Below are 14,592 nucleotides of genomic sequence, written 5' to 3'. Positions count from 1 at the left end.
TTTTTTTTCAAGTCGTTTTCCTGCGTTGACGAGGATGATCTGGGGTTTTTATTTGTTTCGTCGTTCGTTCTCAGTTTCGGTGGGAGGGCTGAAGGAAACGTTCACATTTTAGAGTTTAAAAAAAACACCTCGACATTTAAAAAATAACCAACACAAGATCAAAAAGGAAAAGGACGAGAGAAAAATTATTTTTAAGATAATTAAACATAAAACCCTGGTGCTTCTTACATTATAAAGTACGTTTTAAAGAACCCACAAACTATTATACATAAGTTTATGAATCAATTAAATATCCTGCACTTGTTAGGAATACGCATATCCCTTCTTTGTTGAGTTTAACGGAACGGGACAGCGGCGTGCCCCCGGCGGCTGGACTGCTCCGGTCGCGGGTCTCCCCGGGCGCCCCTCCCTGGGGCCCAGCACCCCCTCCTTGCCCCATCCCCGTCCGGGTACAGGGGCGCGGCAGGGGTCCCCGGCCCCTCCCCCGCAGAGGTCAATGCCAACGAACAAACGTCCCCTCCCTCCCTCCCTCTCTGCCCCGAGCGCCCTTCTTTGAGCCAGACGCCAACTTGACCCTCACCAGCATTATCAGGAGCGCGCTCAGCAAGTTGGTAGTTTCCTCCCCTCTTTCCCGGCGCCCCTCCCGCCCCCATTCAACATCTCTCATCCTATCCCCGACCCACTCCGGGGAACACCGGGAAGGCTCGACGCTCCAGGACAGGACCAGCCACGCTGACAGGTCGATTTGCCCAGGCCCGCGCCCGCACGCACGCACGCACACGGCCCCGCACACAGCCCCGCCCCACCCCGCAACCAGCCCTGTCGACTGCCTTACACACCCGCCCCCGCGCTGGCCGGCCGACCTAGTGCCTTGTTCTCACCCCCGTGCTGGCGGAGCGGACGCCGCGCTCTGGGTCCCAGAGGGGCCGGGTGGCTCAGACGACCCACCACTCCCCCACCCCGACCGTGCTGAACAGACCCCCCACACGAGAGAAAATAAAGGAGCAATAAAGTCACGAGAACTTTCGTCCCCCAATCGAGAGCCCGAGGGGCACCCCAGCCCCGCCCCTGCTCCCCCCCACCCCCCCCCCCCCCCGGGCGCCCCCCCCCCCCCCGCAAGCCAGCCTGGGCCAGCCCCGCTTCGGCCCCTCCCGGGAGATCCGTGCGCCCGACCAGCACCAGCATCGCGGACCGCAAAGGCCGCCCGTCCCGTCAAACAAGTTTCTTCTTAGGCTAAGAAACGCAGTATATACGAGTATCTATATATAGTACTAATGGATTTGGTGTGCTTCCCCTTTAGCGTCCCCCTCCCTCTGCTCCTCCTCCTTCAGCCTGGTCTCCCCCTCTTCTCTGCCCTCCACCCCCGTCTCTGCACTGAGATACATAAGAAACAAGGGTAGTTTACTGTCTGTTTTGTTTTCTGGGTTTTCAGTGTCCTAGCGGAATGCAAGTAGGCAGCCAGCCCGTCTGTTCCCTCTCTGCCCCGCCCCACCCCGCCCCCGTCACTGCGCTTCTGTTATACCATCTTTGCCTGACTCTCTCCGCTTCTGTTATACCATCTTTGCCTGACTCTCTCCGGCTTCTCCATTGAATGGCTAATGTGTATGTGAAATAAAGAAATAAAGAAAAACAAACGCAAGAGCGCCTGACCCTTCGCTAACGCGACCGTGCGGGACTGGGTCGGGGTCGGCAGGGTGCGTCCCCAACTTGGATACTGCGCCTCTCTCCAAGCGCCGGGAGCGCAGCAGATGGCGTCGACAAGCGTCTGTCCCTGGGTCTCCGGGAGGGGCCGACGGTGAGAAAAGCGAAGGCTCCCCAGCCCCTCCTGGCCTCCCCCCGCGACCCCAGCCCGGAAAAAATGAGGCACCACTTGGGTCCTATGACTGCTCTGCCATGTTAGTTTGCCAACCGCGCCCCTGTGAAGGGGACCCAGGCAAGGCCACTTCCACAGGGTGGTGGGTGATTTTTTTTTTTAAGGGTCTGCAGGTCCCTTGGGGGGCGATGATCACCCTTCCGGACCCCCTGGACCTTGCCCCTGACGTCTTCACTGGTCCTTCTTCGGGGGAGTTCGCACCCGAACACGCGCAGCATGTCCACTGCCCCTTCCTCGACGGCCCTGGGCCGAGTCCCTGGTGCCCTCCGGCTCAGAAATGCTGGCGCGTGCGGTCACCGCACCTCTGGGCTCAAGGCGGTTTGCTCCATCTTTATTGGCCGGGCCGCCGCACCGGGGCTGCCGTTGGGGTCGGCCGGGGGCGCGGGCTGCGAGCGCGCTGCCGCTTCGGCCCTGCGTCCGGATCCCCGGCGGGCGTCGTCGTCCGGGACCCGGTGCACCGGCCGTTTGCGGGGCCCGGGCGGGGTGGGGCCTGCGGCCAGAGCTGCCGCTTGGTCGCGCAGCAGCCGCACCAGGAAGCCAATGTACTTCATGGCTAGGCGGAGCACCTCGTTCTTGCTCAGCTTCCGGTCGGGCGGGTGCGTCGGCAGCAGCTTCCTCAGCTCGGCAAAGGCGCCGTTAACGTTCTGCTGCCGCCAGCGCTCCCGGCTGTTGGTGAACACGCGCCGGGCCACCTTCTGGGGCTGGTGCCCTGTGGACAAGGAAGGCCGGGTTGGCGCCATGGCCCAAAGGGCGGCCTCTCCTGCCCTCCCGCTAGGCACGCAGCACCCTCGTGAGAACTTAAACCCAGGCCATGGGCTGGGACTTTCTCCACCCAAAGGGTCCACGGGTAGCTCTCCCCACCCCTCCCAGAAGCCACCCAGACAAGAATCATCACAGGCCGGGCCTACGGACAATGGCCTGCTGTGTCTGTGACTATGGGCTCCTTTATGTCAATAACTGAGATTCCCTAAGGAAAGATTTCCTTGTGGTTGTTTGGGAAGCTGTCCCTGGGGACCTCATTCAGCGTGTGCCCAAATGTGGCTGGCTGGGTGTGCTCGTGGGTCTGAGAGGTCCTCTCATTATGACTGACTGACTGTCCTGTGGCTCATAGGCTGTGTGAGACTCTTACGTCTCATGGCTGTGGTTATGTGTGATGTTGCCATGTGGCTGTTTCATGAGTGGCTGTGGTTGTGTGGCTGATTCTTGTGTGGCCATGGTCCTAAGTGGCTGTGGTCCTGTGGCTGTCTTGTGTGTGGTTGTGGTCCTGTGGCTGTCTCTTGCATGGCTGTGGTCTTGTGGCTGTCTTTTGCGTGGCTGCACATTCTAGTGGAGCTGTCATTTTGTGGCTCCCATACCTGGTGCGGCATGCTCTGTTTTGCCATGACTGCGGCTACAAGGCCTGGCCTGTTGGGTGGCGGTGGTTGTGTGGGGCTGGCTATGGGACTGCGGTTGTGCACATGGGTAGAACCTGTGTGGGCTGTTCTCTGTGTGTGCTGGAAGCACCTCTCCCCAAAGTGGGAGTAGAGGACAGACATGAGCCCCACACAGAGACAGCCAGGCCTTCCATGCACCCACAAGTGCACACAAACCCACACTCACCCTCAGCCAGGTCCAGCTCACAGTGGCTTGGTCTCCGCTTCAGCCGGCTGCTAGGGAAGACGCTAAAAGGTCCTGCTGGCCCAATGTAGACACTGTAAGGGGTCGTGGGTCACTAATGCCTTGTGGGCAAGGACCCTGGCCCCCAATCCCCACCCCACCCCGCCCCAGCTCCCCACTGACCTGTTGAGGAAGGGGTGAGGGTGGTAGTGCAGGGCCAAAGTGGGTGGGGCAGTTCCCAGGGTGGAGAGCTGCAGCAGCGGGGGCCGCAGGGTGCCCAGCTCTGTGGTGGGCATGGCTGCCCCTGGGGGCCTGCTGTGGCCCAGGCTGATCACTGGTACACCAGGTGGCAGCCTGGGGGGTGAGGAGCCTCCTCGGTGGCCCACCTCCTCCACCTGCGGGGGCCCAGGTGAGGCAGGCTTAGGGGGTGGGGCAGGCGCTGGGCTGGGGGCACACACCATCTCTGCCTTCTCAGTCATGGTGGGGCCCACCTCTGCCTGTGCCTGAGGCGGGCACATGGACCCCGACGTGGGGCTACTCACCTGTGGGAAAGAAGGCAGCCAGTGGGAAAGAGGACTAGGTGCCCTGCTCCCACCTTCTTAGCCCAAAAAAACCCTCAAATGGGAAGGAGGGAGGGGGAGGGGGAAAGGAGGAGGGGAGAGGTTTCAGTAGGCAAAGGCAGATGGCAGGGGCAGGCCCAGAAACTTCCAGGACATGGGAGGGGGTCCTGCGTTAGAGTAGGAGGCGCCCACCTAGGTGCTAGGCAGCGCACTGTCCCTGAGCTCTTTGTGACCCAGGAGGGGCGCTGTTGCCCAGCCTCTGAGCAAATACTCCTTCTTCCAGAATTCCCTCACCTCTGCAGCCTGGAGAGGGAACAAGACAGGGAGCCCCTAACTGATCCTGGGATCCCCAGAAACCCCAAGATTAACCCTGTTACCCTCAGATCTGAAGATCCGATCCAGAGACTCCTCATTGACTCACTGATACCATGTGAGCTTGGAATCCCTCCAAGATGGACTCTGACCCTTCACAGATGCCCCCCACCCCCCACCCAGGCTGACCCTCTGCACCTCAGAAATCACCCTGCGGTTCTTCCCATTGCTGTCCCTGAAAGTGCTCTGTAATTGCTCTAGTGACCCCCACTCCCACTGCAAACGTCCCCCATAGCAACCCTGTGACCCCACTACTGACACTATGACCTCAAATGCTGACCCTAGACCCCCAAACACTGACCCCACTGCCCAGTCCAGTCATGTCCCAACCCTCCCTCTGGCTTGGAAGCCCCCACCCTCATCAGCATCCACACTTTTTAAAATTCGTTTATTTTTTAGATACAGGGACTCCCTCTGTTGCCCAGGCTGGAGTGCAGTGGTGCAGTCATAGCTCACTGCAGCCTCAAATTCCTGGGCTCAAGCCATCCTCCTGTCTCAGCCTCCTGAGTAGCTGAGAGTATAGGCATGTGCCACCATGCTCAGCTAAGTTTAAAAAAAAATTAATTTTTCAATAGAGACAGGTTCTCACTCTGTTGTCTAGGGTGGTCTGGAACTCCTGGGCTCAAGTGATCCTCCTGCCTCAGTCTCCCAAAGTGCTGGGATTACATGCATGCACCACCATGCCCCTCCATCATCCACACTTTTGCATAGTGTTTTGACATCCCTGTTTGCTCTTGGTTCCAGAGTCCAGGATGTCCCAGCAAGGTGTGAGACTCTTGGCCCCTCTGCCCTGTCTTCCTCAGCTAGGCCCTGGGGAAGCAGGCCTGGCCCCTCACAGGTGGGTCCCTGCTGATGAATGAATGAATGAATGAATGAATGAATGAATGAATGAATGAACGAACGAACGAACGAACAAAGGAATGCAGGCTGGGTCCCAGGCCCGGGGTCCTCCACCTTTAGGCCGGTTCCCCTCTTACCCCAGCACTGTTCCTGCAGCCTGGTGAGTGCCCTGGCTCTGTCCCGTCAGGGTTGGCAGTCTGGGCCAGGGTGTGGTTTCCAGCGTCAGGCCAGGCTCTGCCGTCTCGCTCGGGTCCAGCCTCAATGCTCCAGGCCCCGGCGTTGGGCCGCGCCTCCTCGTGGGCCTCGGAGGGCCAGGATAGCCGAGGTCTCCGCTTAGGTCTCCCCCAGGGAAAGTGAGCGGCTCCCGGGCCGGCCTTCCCTCTCCCCGCCCCCGGCGGCCCGGTTTCCTCCCTCTCACCCCTGGCGGCGCAGCGGCCGGAGGATGCTGGCCCAGTGCAGATAAGGGCCGGGGCTGCCTGGCCGCGCCTGATAAGGAGCCGGGCTGACCCCGGAGGAAACCAGCGGGCGGGGACCTAGCCGCGCGGGCCTCCCGGCCCCGCCCCCAGCCGGCGCTGGCAGGACTCGGTCCGCCACCCCTCAAGGCTTCGCCTTCCGCTCCCCCAGGCACTGGCGGGACCCCGGGCCTCTGGGGACCCGGGCCCGAGGGCAGCCGGGGAGGAAGGTGCCTGGATGCACACAGGGGGTAAACTGAGGCAGGGAAGCTGCCTCCTCTTATGTCCTCTGAGTCTGCCCTTTGGCTTTGTACACTCCCTGCCCGAATGTCTATGCTGATGGGGGTGAGGGAGAGCCCTTTCCGGCCCGTTGGGGCCGCGTGACCCTGGGCCCCCACCTTCTCCTCTCTTCACCCAGCCTGGTTCCTCTTTTTACAGAGGCCCTTCCCGCCTCTCCACCACCCCTACCCGGGAGTGGGGCACCCAAAGGGAAACAGTTCTAACAGTCTGGCCTTGGGTGTCCAGCCTGGGCAGGTGTCCCAAGCCCTCAGCACAGTATCCACACATTTCCAAGCCCAGGAGGGTGAGAGGAAGTGCCATGGCTGTCGGGGGTGGGGGTGGGAAGTTGGATTTCCTAGGGTGCTGAGGCTGGTGTGACCTTCCAATAGATGCCCAACAGGTCCCCACAGTTCTAGGCCTCTTGGCTACAGCATCACATAACTCCAACTTGGTGGTCCGTGGCCCTCACCCCACAGCACCCGGCCCCTTCATGGGGGGCAGGTATCCTGGCTTGGTGGTAAACCTCAAGACCCCACTGGAGCCTCCCACAGGGAGAGGCTCTGGGCACAGCGAGGCCGCAGCAGCTACAGGACTGCTGCCCGCTTGTGATACTCATGCTTTGGCCCGTGTGTGTGTCTGGGCAACTGCAAGAGCCCCCAGGCAGACACCCAGCACCAGGACTACTACCACCCCCCGAAGAATGGGGGGGGGAGCACAGGACCTCACGATCAACACCTCCATTGCTTTCCTCCAAAGAAGCAGGAACTAAAGTTTTATGCAATAAAGGCCAGGCGTGGTGGCTCATGCCTGTCATCCCAGCACTTTGGGAGGCTGAGACTGGCGGATTGCTTGGGCTCATGAGTTTGAGACCAGCCTGGAAAACATGGCGAAACCCCATCTCTACAACAAATACAAAAATTAGCTGGTTGTGGTGGTGCATGCCTGTAGTCCCTGCTACTCTGGAGGCTGAGGCGGGAGCATGGCCTGAGCCTGGGAGGTGGAGGTTGCAGTGAGCCAATATTGTGTCACTGCACTCCAGCCTGGGCCATACATCTAGACCTTGCCTCAAAAAAAAAAAAAAAAAAAAAAAAAAAGTTTAACCACTGAAACTCTGATATCCCTACAAAGAGGGTCCTAAGATTGGCCTCATTACATATGGGAATGAAGGGCGCAGGAGCCAGAGAGGGGATCCTACCCCAGAACTCTTCCTTAACGTTACTAAAGCCCACTCTGGAGGGCAGGGAGGGGTACAGCTCCCCCTCACTGGGTGTCTGGGCAGCAGCCTGCGAGGTCCCTCTTTGTGTGCACGCCCCCTCGGGCCTCAGGGCAGGAAGCACCTGGTCTGGAGCGGATGCACAGGGCGCCTGGTTCCGGTCCAGCTTCCGCCACTGCGGCCCCTGGAGAGCTGGGCCAAAGAAACCAGGCGGCGAGGAGGCAGCGGCGCGAGGACACGTGGGGGTTACCGGGCAGGAGCGCCCCCCTATGCGCAAGCCCGCGGCCTGGAGCGCGTTGAAGGTGGGAGGTGGAAGAGAGACAGAACCCCCCGCGGGAGCCAGCGCACAGCTGCCGCACCGTGGCCGCTTCGGGAAGCGCAGGCTCCGGCTCTGGGGTGGCTCAGTGACCCTCGCTGCAGAGGGGCCGACCACTGTGCAGATGCTCCAGTCAGGCAGGGGCAAACGACCCACAGAGGAACAGAGGAACAGATCCCAGTCTTGCAGCTGTATGGACCAATACACAAACCACAGGCAATCGAGAGACGGTGACGTGACATCTCTTTATTGGTTCAGTCTATGCCTGGCCTAGCGGCATCCCCAGGTCCACAGGGGCTCTGGTTGGAGGTCTCTGGACAGTCAGGGGCAGCATCAGCAGAAACCCTGGGTGTCGGGGGGCTGTGGGAGTAGCAGCACTGGTCCCCGCGTTGACAGGTGCCCTGGTGTGAAGATGGTGGGTGTGAACCCCTGCCTCGAGCTCAGCAGCCCCTGATGGGTTCCTTTTCTGGAATGGGAAGCCCACTCCCAAGCACTTGCCTGGCTCCAGCTCCCCCAGTTCTCTCCCTGTTGCCCAAAGGGGAGACTCACATGTCCTGCAGTGGGAGAAAGGGAGGAGGGACCTCACCTTCTTAAACCTCTTGCAAGGAAATGTCTTGAGCCGGGCAGCCCGCTGGGCCGCATCTTCCGGCGGCTCCTTCCGCTTGTTCTGAAGCAGCCTGCGTCTCTCCTCCATAGCTTCGTCGGCCGCCTTGCTCCTGTGCCAGGGGAGGAGTAGGTGGGACCTCATCTGCCCTTTACCCCTGCTTTCTCTGGCTGAGCCCCACCCCCACTCTACCACCACTCACCCTGGCCGGGCACGAGGCCGGGGACCCCAGTTGGCCTCCGGGTTGGCCTGGAAGCGCTTGAGTCCTCGCTGGCGGGAGCTGGGGTTGGCATCTTCCCTGATGGTGAAGTTGGCCTGCAGCCTAGGGAAGCAGGGGTGGAGTGTCGGGGCTGGGGGCAGCTGCCACACGAGTGTGTCCCGGCTCCCCACAGGGCCTGTCTGCCTCCACCACACAGCACGAGGTGTCTGCTCATGTCAGAATTCTCTCATTCATCTAATAAACATTTTTGGTTTTTTTTTTTAAAGAGATAGGGTCTCCGCCAGGCACGGTGGCTCATGCCTGTAATCCCAACACTTTGGGAGGCCAAGGCGGGTGGATCACCTGAGGTCAGGAGTTGGAAACCAGCCTGGCCAACATGGTGAAACCCCGTCTCCACCAAAAATACAAAAATTAGCCGGGCGTGGTGCCGGGTGCCTGTGATACCAGCGACTCGAGATGCTGAGGCAGGAGAATCACTTGAACCTGGGAGGCGGAGGTTGCAGTGAGCTGAAATCATTATCACTGCACTCCAGCCTGGGCAAAAGAGTGAGCCTCCGTCTAAAAAAAATAATGAAATAAAGATATACGGTCTCACTCTACTGCCCAGGCTGTAGTGCAGTGGTGTGATTGCCATCAAAGCTGCAGTCTGGAACTCCTGGGCTCAAGCAGTCCTCCTATCTCTTCCTCCAGCTCCTGAGTAGCTGGGACGGCAGGCAGGTACCACCATGCCCGGCTAATTTTTTGTTTTTTTGTAGAGATGGAGTCTTACTGTGTTGCCCAGGCTGGTTTCAAATTCCTAGGCTCAAGCGATCTTCCCGTCTTGGCCCCCAAAGCACTGGGATTACAGGAATGAGGCACCACGCCTGGCCCTAATAAACATTTTTATTTAACAACTGTGTGCCTGCATTGTTCTCAGTGTTGGGAATAGACAGTGAACAAAATGGACAAAAAGCTACCCCGGTATACTGATAATGCTAATTTTCTTTTCCTTTTTTTTTTTTTTTTTTTTTGAGACGGAGTCTCACTCTGTCGCCCAGACTGCAATGCAGTGGTGCAATCTCGGCTCACTACAAACTGCCTCAGGTTCCAGCGATTCACCTGCCTCAGCCTCCCGAGTAGCTAGGACTACAGGCATGTGCCACCACGCCTAATATATATATATATTTTTTTGTATTTTTAGTAGAGACAGGGTTTTGCCATGTTGGCCAGGCTGGTCTTGAATTCCTGACCTCAGGTGATCTGCCTGTCTTGGCCTCCCAAAGTGCTGGGATTACAGGTGTGAGCCACTACTCCCAGCCCAGTCAGCAGATTTTGTTATTTTTATTTTTATTTTTATTTATTTATTTATTTATTTTATTTTTTTGAGACGGAGTCTTGCTCTGTCGCCCAGGCTGGAGTGCAGTGGTGCGATCTTGGCTCACTGCAAGCTCCGCCTCCTGGGTTCACGCCATTCTCCTGCCTCAGCCATCCAAGTAGCTGGGACTACAGGCACCTACCACCACACCCAGCTAATTTCTTTTTGTGTGTGTATTTTTAGTAGAGATGGGGTTTCACCACGTTAGCCAGGATGGTCTCAATCTCCTGACCTTGTGATCCGCCTGCCTCGGCCTCCCAAAGTGCTGGGATTACAGGCGCAAGCCACTGTGCCCAGCTATTTTTTTATTCTTTTTGAGATGGGAGTCTCGCTCAGTCGCTCAAGCTGGAGCGCAATGGCGTGATCTAGACTTGCTGCAACCTCTGCCTCCCGGGTTCAAGTGATTCTCCTGTCTCAGCCTCCCGAGTAGCTGGGATTACAGGCACCCACCACCACACCACGCCCAGCTAATTTTTGTATTTTTAGTAGAGATGGGGTTTCACCATGTTGGCCAGGCTGATCTTGAACTCCTGACCTCAGGTGCCTCAGCCTCCCAAAGTGATGGGATTACAGGCATGAGCCACCTACCCAGCCCCAGTCAGCAGATTTTGAATCTCATTTGAAGAATGGGCACAAGTCAACACAGATGGGGCAGCATCTGTGTTGTCTGCACACACGTGCGCTTCCCATGCCAATGGGCAGCCCAGGCCCCTCCCACATGTGCTTGCCCCTACCTGGGTTCCACACTGAGAATGCGGAACGCTGGGCTGGTCTCTGATAGTCGTTCCCGTTTCACCGGACATTCCTTCTCCTGGGGGCAGAGGTCAGAGGTTAGGGAGTACTAGGCCCAAGGGACCTCCAGGTGACCACCACCTGCCCTCCCACCTGCATGAGGTCAGCCCTGCCCTCACCCAGCAACGCATGATGTCCCAGAGGGCGGAGGCAGGGGCATCCGTCTTCACAGCGTTCTTACAGGCGTGGGAGAGCGAGACCCGGAAGTCAGCATGGAGGAGGGCTGACCTGGGGAACAGCAGGGATCATGAGGGAGAGGCCGGACCCCTTTACCCCAAAGCCTGAGCTGACCAGTGTGGGTCAGGCTACCTTCGGCAAGGGCTCATGGCTACAGAGTTCCTTTCTTTTCTTTCTTTTTCTTTTTTGAGATGGAGTCTTGTTCTGTCACTCAGGCTGGAGTGCGATGGCGCAATCTTGGCTCACTGCAGCCTCCCCCTCCTGGGTTTAAGCGATTCTCCTGCCTCAGCCTCCCGAGTAGCTGGGACTATAGGCACGTGCCACCACACCCAGCTAATTTTTGTGTTTTTAGTATAGACGAGGTTTCACCACGTTGGCCAGGATGGGTCTTGATCTCTTGACCTTGTGATCCGCCTGCCTCGGCCTCCCAAAGTGCTGGGATTACAGGCATGAGCCACTGCGCCGGGCCTTCTTTTTCTTTACCTTTTTTTTTTTTTTTTTTTGTGAGGTGGAGTCTTTCTCTGTCGCTCAGGCTGGAGTGCAATGGCGCAGTCTTGGCTCACTGCAGCCTCTGTCTCTCAGGTTCAAGCGATTCTCCTGCCTCAGCCTCCTGAGTAGCTGAGATTACAGGGGTGGGTCACAACACCCGGCTAATATTTTTGTATTTTTAGTAGAGACGGGGTTTCGCCATATTGGCCAGGCTCGTCTCAAACTCCTGGCCTCAAGTGATTCACCCGCCTCAGTCTCCCAAAGTGCTGGGATTATAGGCATGAGCCAATAAGCCTAGCCTAATTTTTTTTTTTTTTTAAGAGACAGGTTCTCACTCTATCACCCAGGCTGGAGTGGCATGATCACAGCTCACTTTAGCATCAAACTCCTAGCCCAAATGATCTTCCTGCCTCAGCCTCCTGAGTAGTTAGGACTATAGGCATGTACCACCATGCCAGACTAATATATATATATGTGTGTGTGTGCGTGTGTGTGTATGTGTGTATATACATATATGTGTGTATATATGCATACGTATGTATATGTGTGTGTGCGTGTGTGTATATATATATTTATTTATTTAATTTATTTTTTAGAGATAGGGACTTACTACGTTGCCCAGGTTGGTCTTGAGCACCTGGCTTCAAGTGATCTTCCTGCCTCAGCCTCCCAAGGTACTGGGATTACAGGCATGAGACACTGCACGGGGTTCTCCCTACTCCTTCACAAGTTCTATGCATGAGAATCCCTGGACTTGCCCCAGGCCACCCTGTGGTCAGGGGCAGGCTCCTCCCGGCCCCAGGGGCTCTTACCGCAACTGGAGGAGGCTGGGTGTGTTGCAGTGAATGGTGCTGCTCAGCTGGTCCAGGGTGTAGTACAGCGGCACGTCCGGGAGCTCCTGCGATGGGGGACAGGATGGGCATGAGTGGAGATGGGTGGGCACAGGTGGAGCCCCCTCCCCCATCACAGCCCAGCCCTCACCTCAGTGATGACGCTCAGAACCCCTCGGATCCGCTCCGAGGTGTGGAAGCGGCCGGGGTTAGCGCTCACAGCCTCCAGGACATGGCCCACAAAATCCAGGTCATGGATGGGCTCTGCCCATACGGGGCCACCAAGCTGGGGGGGGGCACCGGGGACAGGTGAGCAGGGACCATGACCTCCGAGACCCTCTCGCTCCTCTGCCTCCCCTGGCCTCGCCCTACCTGGTGTCGCTGCCCACAGTGCTCACACTCGGGGCTCACGGGGGGACCACAGGCTGCAGAGAACTTGACCCTAAACAGAGAGGGGCGGTTGGTAGGGAGGGAGGAAAACCCTGGGACTCCCCTTCTCCTCCTTCCTCCCTGCTCACCGGCTGCCGGGGACTCCTGACGCTTTGCCGAGGCGCTGAAGGTGGTAGGCCCCGCAGCCCACACACTGGAACACCAGCGCCTGCTTGCTGTGGGGGGTATCAGTGGCCACGAGTTCCCAGCGTGACCACCACACCCCAATCCTCCCTTAGACTGGCTCTGTCCCTTAAAGAAGCCCCAGATCCCCCAGGGCAAGTTCCCGTCTCCTCTCTCAATCCGCCACCTCCCCGGCCCCGGCCCCGGGGCTGACCTGGCTGAGGCCTTGACCTTGGCCTGGCCGGTGAAGACACGGACAAAAACACGCACGTAGAAGTCAGCGCTGATGCTGAGCAGCGGCACCACGAAGCGCTGGTAGCAGTTGGCGCGGAGGTCCAGGCTGTGCAGGACGATTCTCAGGGCCTGGGGGTGGGGGGTGGGTGTCAGCCTCCCCTCCACTATCCACCCACCCCACCAGGAGCCCTATATGGTACTCACAAGTACAGGCTCAGGGCCAGCTCGCTGGTCTCCAAGCCCACCCCCGAGAGTCCTGGCTGTGGGACCTGCAACAGGTAAGTATCCCCTCTCTGTGCCTCAGTTTCCTCATCTGCAAAATCACAACAGTCCCTCTCTGTGGCACTGCTGGGGACACTAAATGACTGAGGAAAGCAGAGACCCAGCCTATTCTGATTAGCATCATTGGTGTGCCCTGTAGCATTACTGAGGACCCACGTTCCAGCCCCCAAGGGCTCTGTGGGCATGAAGCAGGGATACTGGGTGCTGTAGAACTGCCAGGGCCTGGGCCGGGCATGGTGGCTCACGCCTGTAATCCCAGCACTTTGGGAGGCTGAGGCAGGTGGATCACCTGAGGTCAGGAGTTTGAGACCAGCCTGGCCAACATGACGAAACCCCCATCTCTACTAAAAATACAAAAAATTAGCCGGGTGTGGTGGTGGGCGCCTGCTACTCGGGAGGCCGGGGCAGGAGAATCACTTGAACCTGGGAGGCGAAGGTTGCAGTGAGCCGAGATCTCACCACCGCACTCCAGCCTGGGCAACAAGAGTGAAACTCCCATCTCAAAAAAAAAAAAAAGAAAACAGCCAGGGCCTTTCTGTTAGTGTGAGACTCTGACAGGGGAAAGGAGAGAGCATTTCCCGGGCTGACTTGATGACAGGACCCTTTAGGAACAAGGGTAAGAGCCCTCTGTGACCCAGGCTGGAGTGCAGTGGCACTATCAAAGCTCACGGTAACTTTGAACTCCTAGGCTCAAGTGATCCTTCTGCCTCAGTCTCCGGAGTAGCTGGGACCACAGGCATCCATCACCACACCTAGGTAATTTTTAGGGTTTTTTTTGTAGAGATGGGGTCCTCACTATGTTGCCCAGGCTCCTAACCTCAAGTGATCCTCCTGCCTTGGCCTCCCAAAGTGCTAGGATTACAAGCATGAGCTGCTGCACGTGGACACTTAGTCTTCTTAAATCCTGATCAGACACTCAGCAGGGTCAGATCTTTTTTTTCTTCTTCTTTTTAGAGACGGACGGAGTTTTGCTCGTTGCCCAGGATGGAGTGCAATGATGCGAACTCGGCTCACTGCAACCTCCTCCTCCCAGGTTCAAGTGATTCTCCTACCTCAGCTTCCCAAGTAGCTGGGATTACAGGGGCCTGCCACTACGCCCAGCTACTTTTTTTGGTTTTTTTTTTGTATTTTTAGTAGAGACGGTATTTCACCATGTTGGCCAGGCTGGTCTTGAACACCTGACCTCAGGTGATCCGCCCACCTCGGCCTCCCAGAGTGCTGGGATTACAGGCATGAGCCACTGCGCCTGGCCTATTTCTTTTTCTTTCCTTTTTTTTTTTTTTGAGACGTAGTCTCGCTCTGTGGCCCAGGCTGGAGTGCAGCAGTGGCGTAGTTTCGGCTCACTGCAAGCTCCGCCTCCCAGGTTCACGCCATTCTCCTGCCCCAGCCTCCGGAGTAGCTGGGATTACAGACGCCCGCCACCACGCCCGGCTAATTTTTTGTATTTTTAGCAGAGACTGGGTTTCACCGTGTTAGCCAGGATGGTCTCGATCTCCTGACCTCGTGATCCGCCCGCCTCAGCCTCCCAAAGTGCTGGGATTACAAGTAGGAGCCACC

The 14,592-nt window shown here is 57.8% G+C and overlaps 2 protein-coding genes across 5 annotated transcripts in view; both read right to left on the bottom strand.

The window, feature by feature from the left end:
• Nucleotides 1-1,870: 1,870 nt before the first annotated feature.
• On the bottom strand, nucleotides 1,871-6,034 carry LYL1 (LYL1 basic helix-loop-helix family member). Of its 4 annotated transcripts, none has more exons than XM_023188664.3 (5): nucleotides 5,379-6,034; nucleotides 4,991-5,250; nucleotides 3,653-4,011; nucleotides 3,473-3,564; nucleotides 1,871-2,582 (listed from the first exon to the last, which is right to left on the bottom strand). In XM_023188664.3, the coding sequence occupies exons 3-5, from the start codon at nucleotides 3,985-3,987 to the stop codon at nucleotides 2,167-2,169; spliced, it is 843 nt and encodes a 280-aa protein (XP_023044432.1). In that variant the 5' UTR covers nucleotides 3,988-4,011; nucleotides 4,991-5,250; nucleotides 5,379-6,034; the 3' UTR covers nucleotides 1,871-2,166. The 4 variants fall into 4 exon arrangements, with proteins under 4 accessions (XP_023044432.1, XP_023044433.1, XP_023044434.1 ...); XM_023188665.3 differs by having other exon boundaries at nucleotides 4,991-5,247; XM_023188666.3 differs by lacking the exon at nucleotides 4,991-5,250 and adding an exon at nucleotides 4,222-4,332.
• Nucleotides 6,035-7,721: 1,687 nt separating this feature from the next.
• TRMT1 (tRNA methyltransferase 1) overlaps nucleotides 7,722-14,592 on the bottom strand; it is a 13,093-nt gene continuing 6,222 nt past the window's right edge. The window contains exons 9-18 of the mRNA XM_023188611.2: nucleotides 12,734-12,882; nucleotides 12,486-12,572; nucleotides 12,340-12,409; nucleotides 12,119-12,253; nucleotides 11,950-12,035; nucleotides 10,591-10,699; nucleotides 10,414-10,490; nucleotides 8,308-8,427; nucleotides 8,088-8,217; nucleotides 7,722-7,902 (exon numbers count right to left, since the gene is read on the bottom strand). Of these exons, the coding sequence (XP_023044379.1) occupies nucleotides 7,756-7,902; nucleotides 8,088-8,217; nucleotides 8,308-8,427; nucleotides 10,414-10,490; nucleotides 10,591-10,699; nucleotides 11,950-12,035; nucleotides 12,119-12,253; nucleotides 12,340-12,409; nucleotides 12,486-12,572; nucleotides 12,734-12,882 (1,110 nt within the window). The 3' untranslated portion in view covers nucleotides 7,722-7,755. The remainder of the gene's footprint in view (nucleotides 7,903-8,087; nucleotides 8,218-8,307; nucleotides 8,428-10,413; nucleotides 10,491-10,590; nucleotides 10,700-11,949; nucleotides 12,036-12,118; nucleotides 12,254-12,339; nucleotides 12,410-12,485; nucleotides 12,573-12,733; nucleotides 12,883-14,592) is intronic.

This window comes from Piliocolobus tephrosceles, chromosome 21, assembly GCF_002776525.5.
Source record: "Piliocolobus tephrosceles isolate RC106 chromosome 21, ASM277652v3, whole genome shotgun sequence".
Lineage (NCBI taxonomy): Eukaryota > Metazoa > Chordata > Mammalia > Primates > Cercopithecidae > Piliocolobus > Piliocolobus tephrosceles.
Note: the sequence above shows the minus strand (reverse complement) of the source record. Positions and strands in the feature narration are given on the sequence as shown.

What these genes read in the sequence shown, in the direction of transcription:
- LYL1 (XM_023188664.3), bottom strand. Translation starts at nt 3,987, where the DNA reads ATGTGCCCGCCTCAGGCACAGGCAGAGGTGGGCCCCACCATGACTGAG. An exon ending in CCTCACCCCTTCCTCAACAG is followed by an intron (nt 3,565 to 3,652) that starts GTCAGTGGGGAG and finishes GACCCCTTACAG; the next exon opens with TGTCTACATTGGGCCAGCAG. An exon ending in TGAGCTGGACCTGGCTGAGG is followed by an intron (nt 2,583 to 3,472) that starts GTGAGTGTGGGT and finishes CCTTGTCCACAG; the next exon opens with GGCACCAGCCCCAGAAGGTG.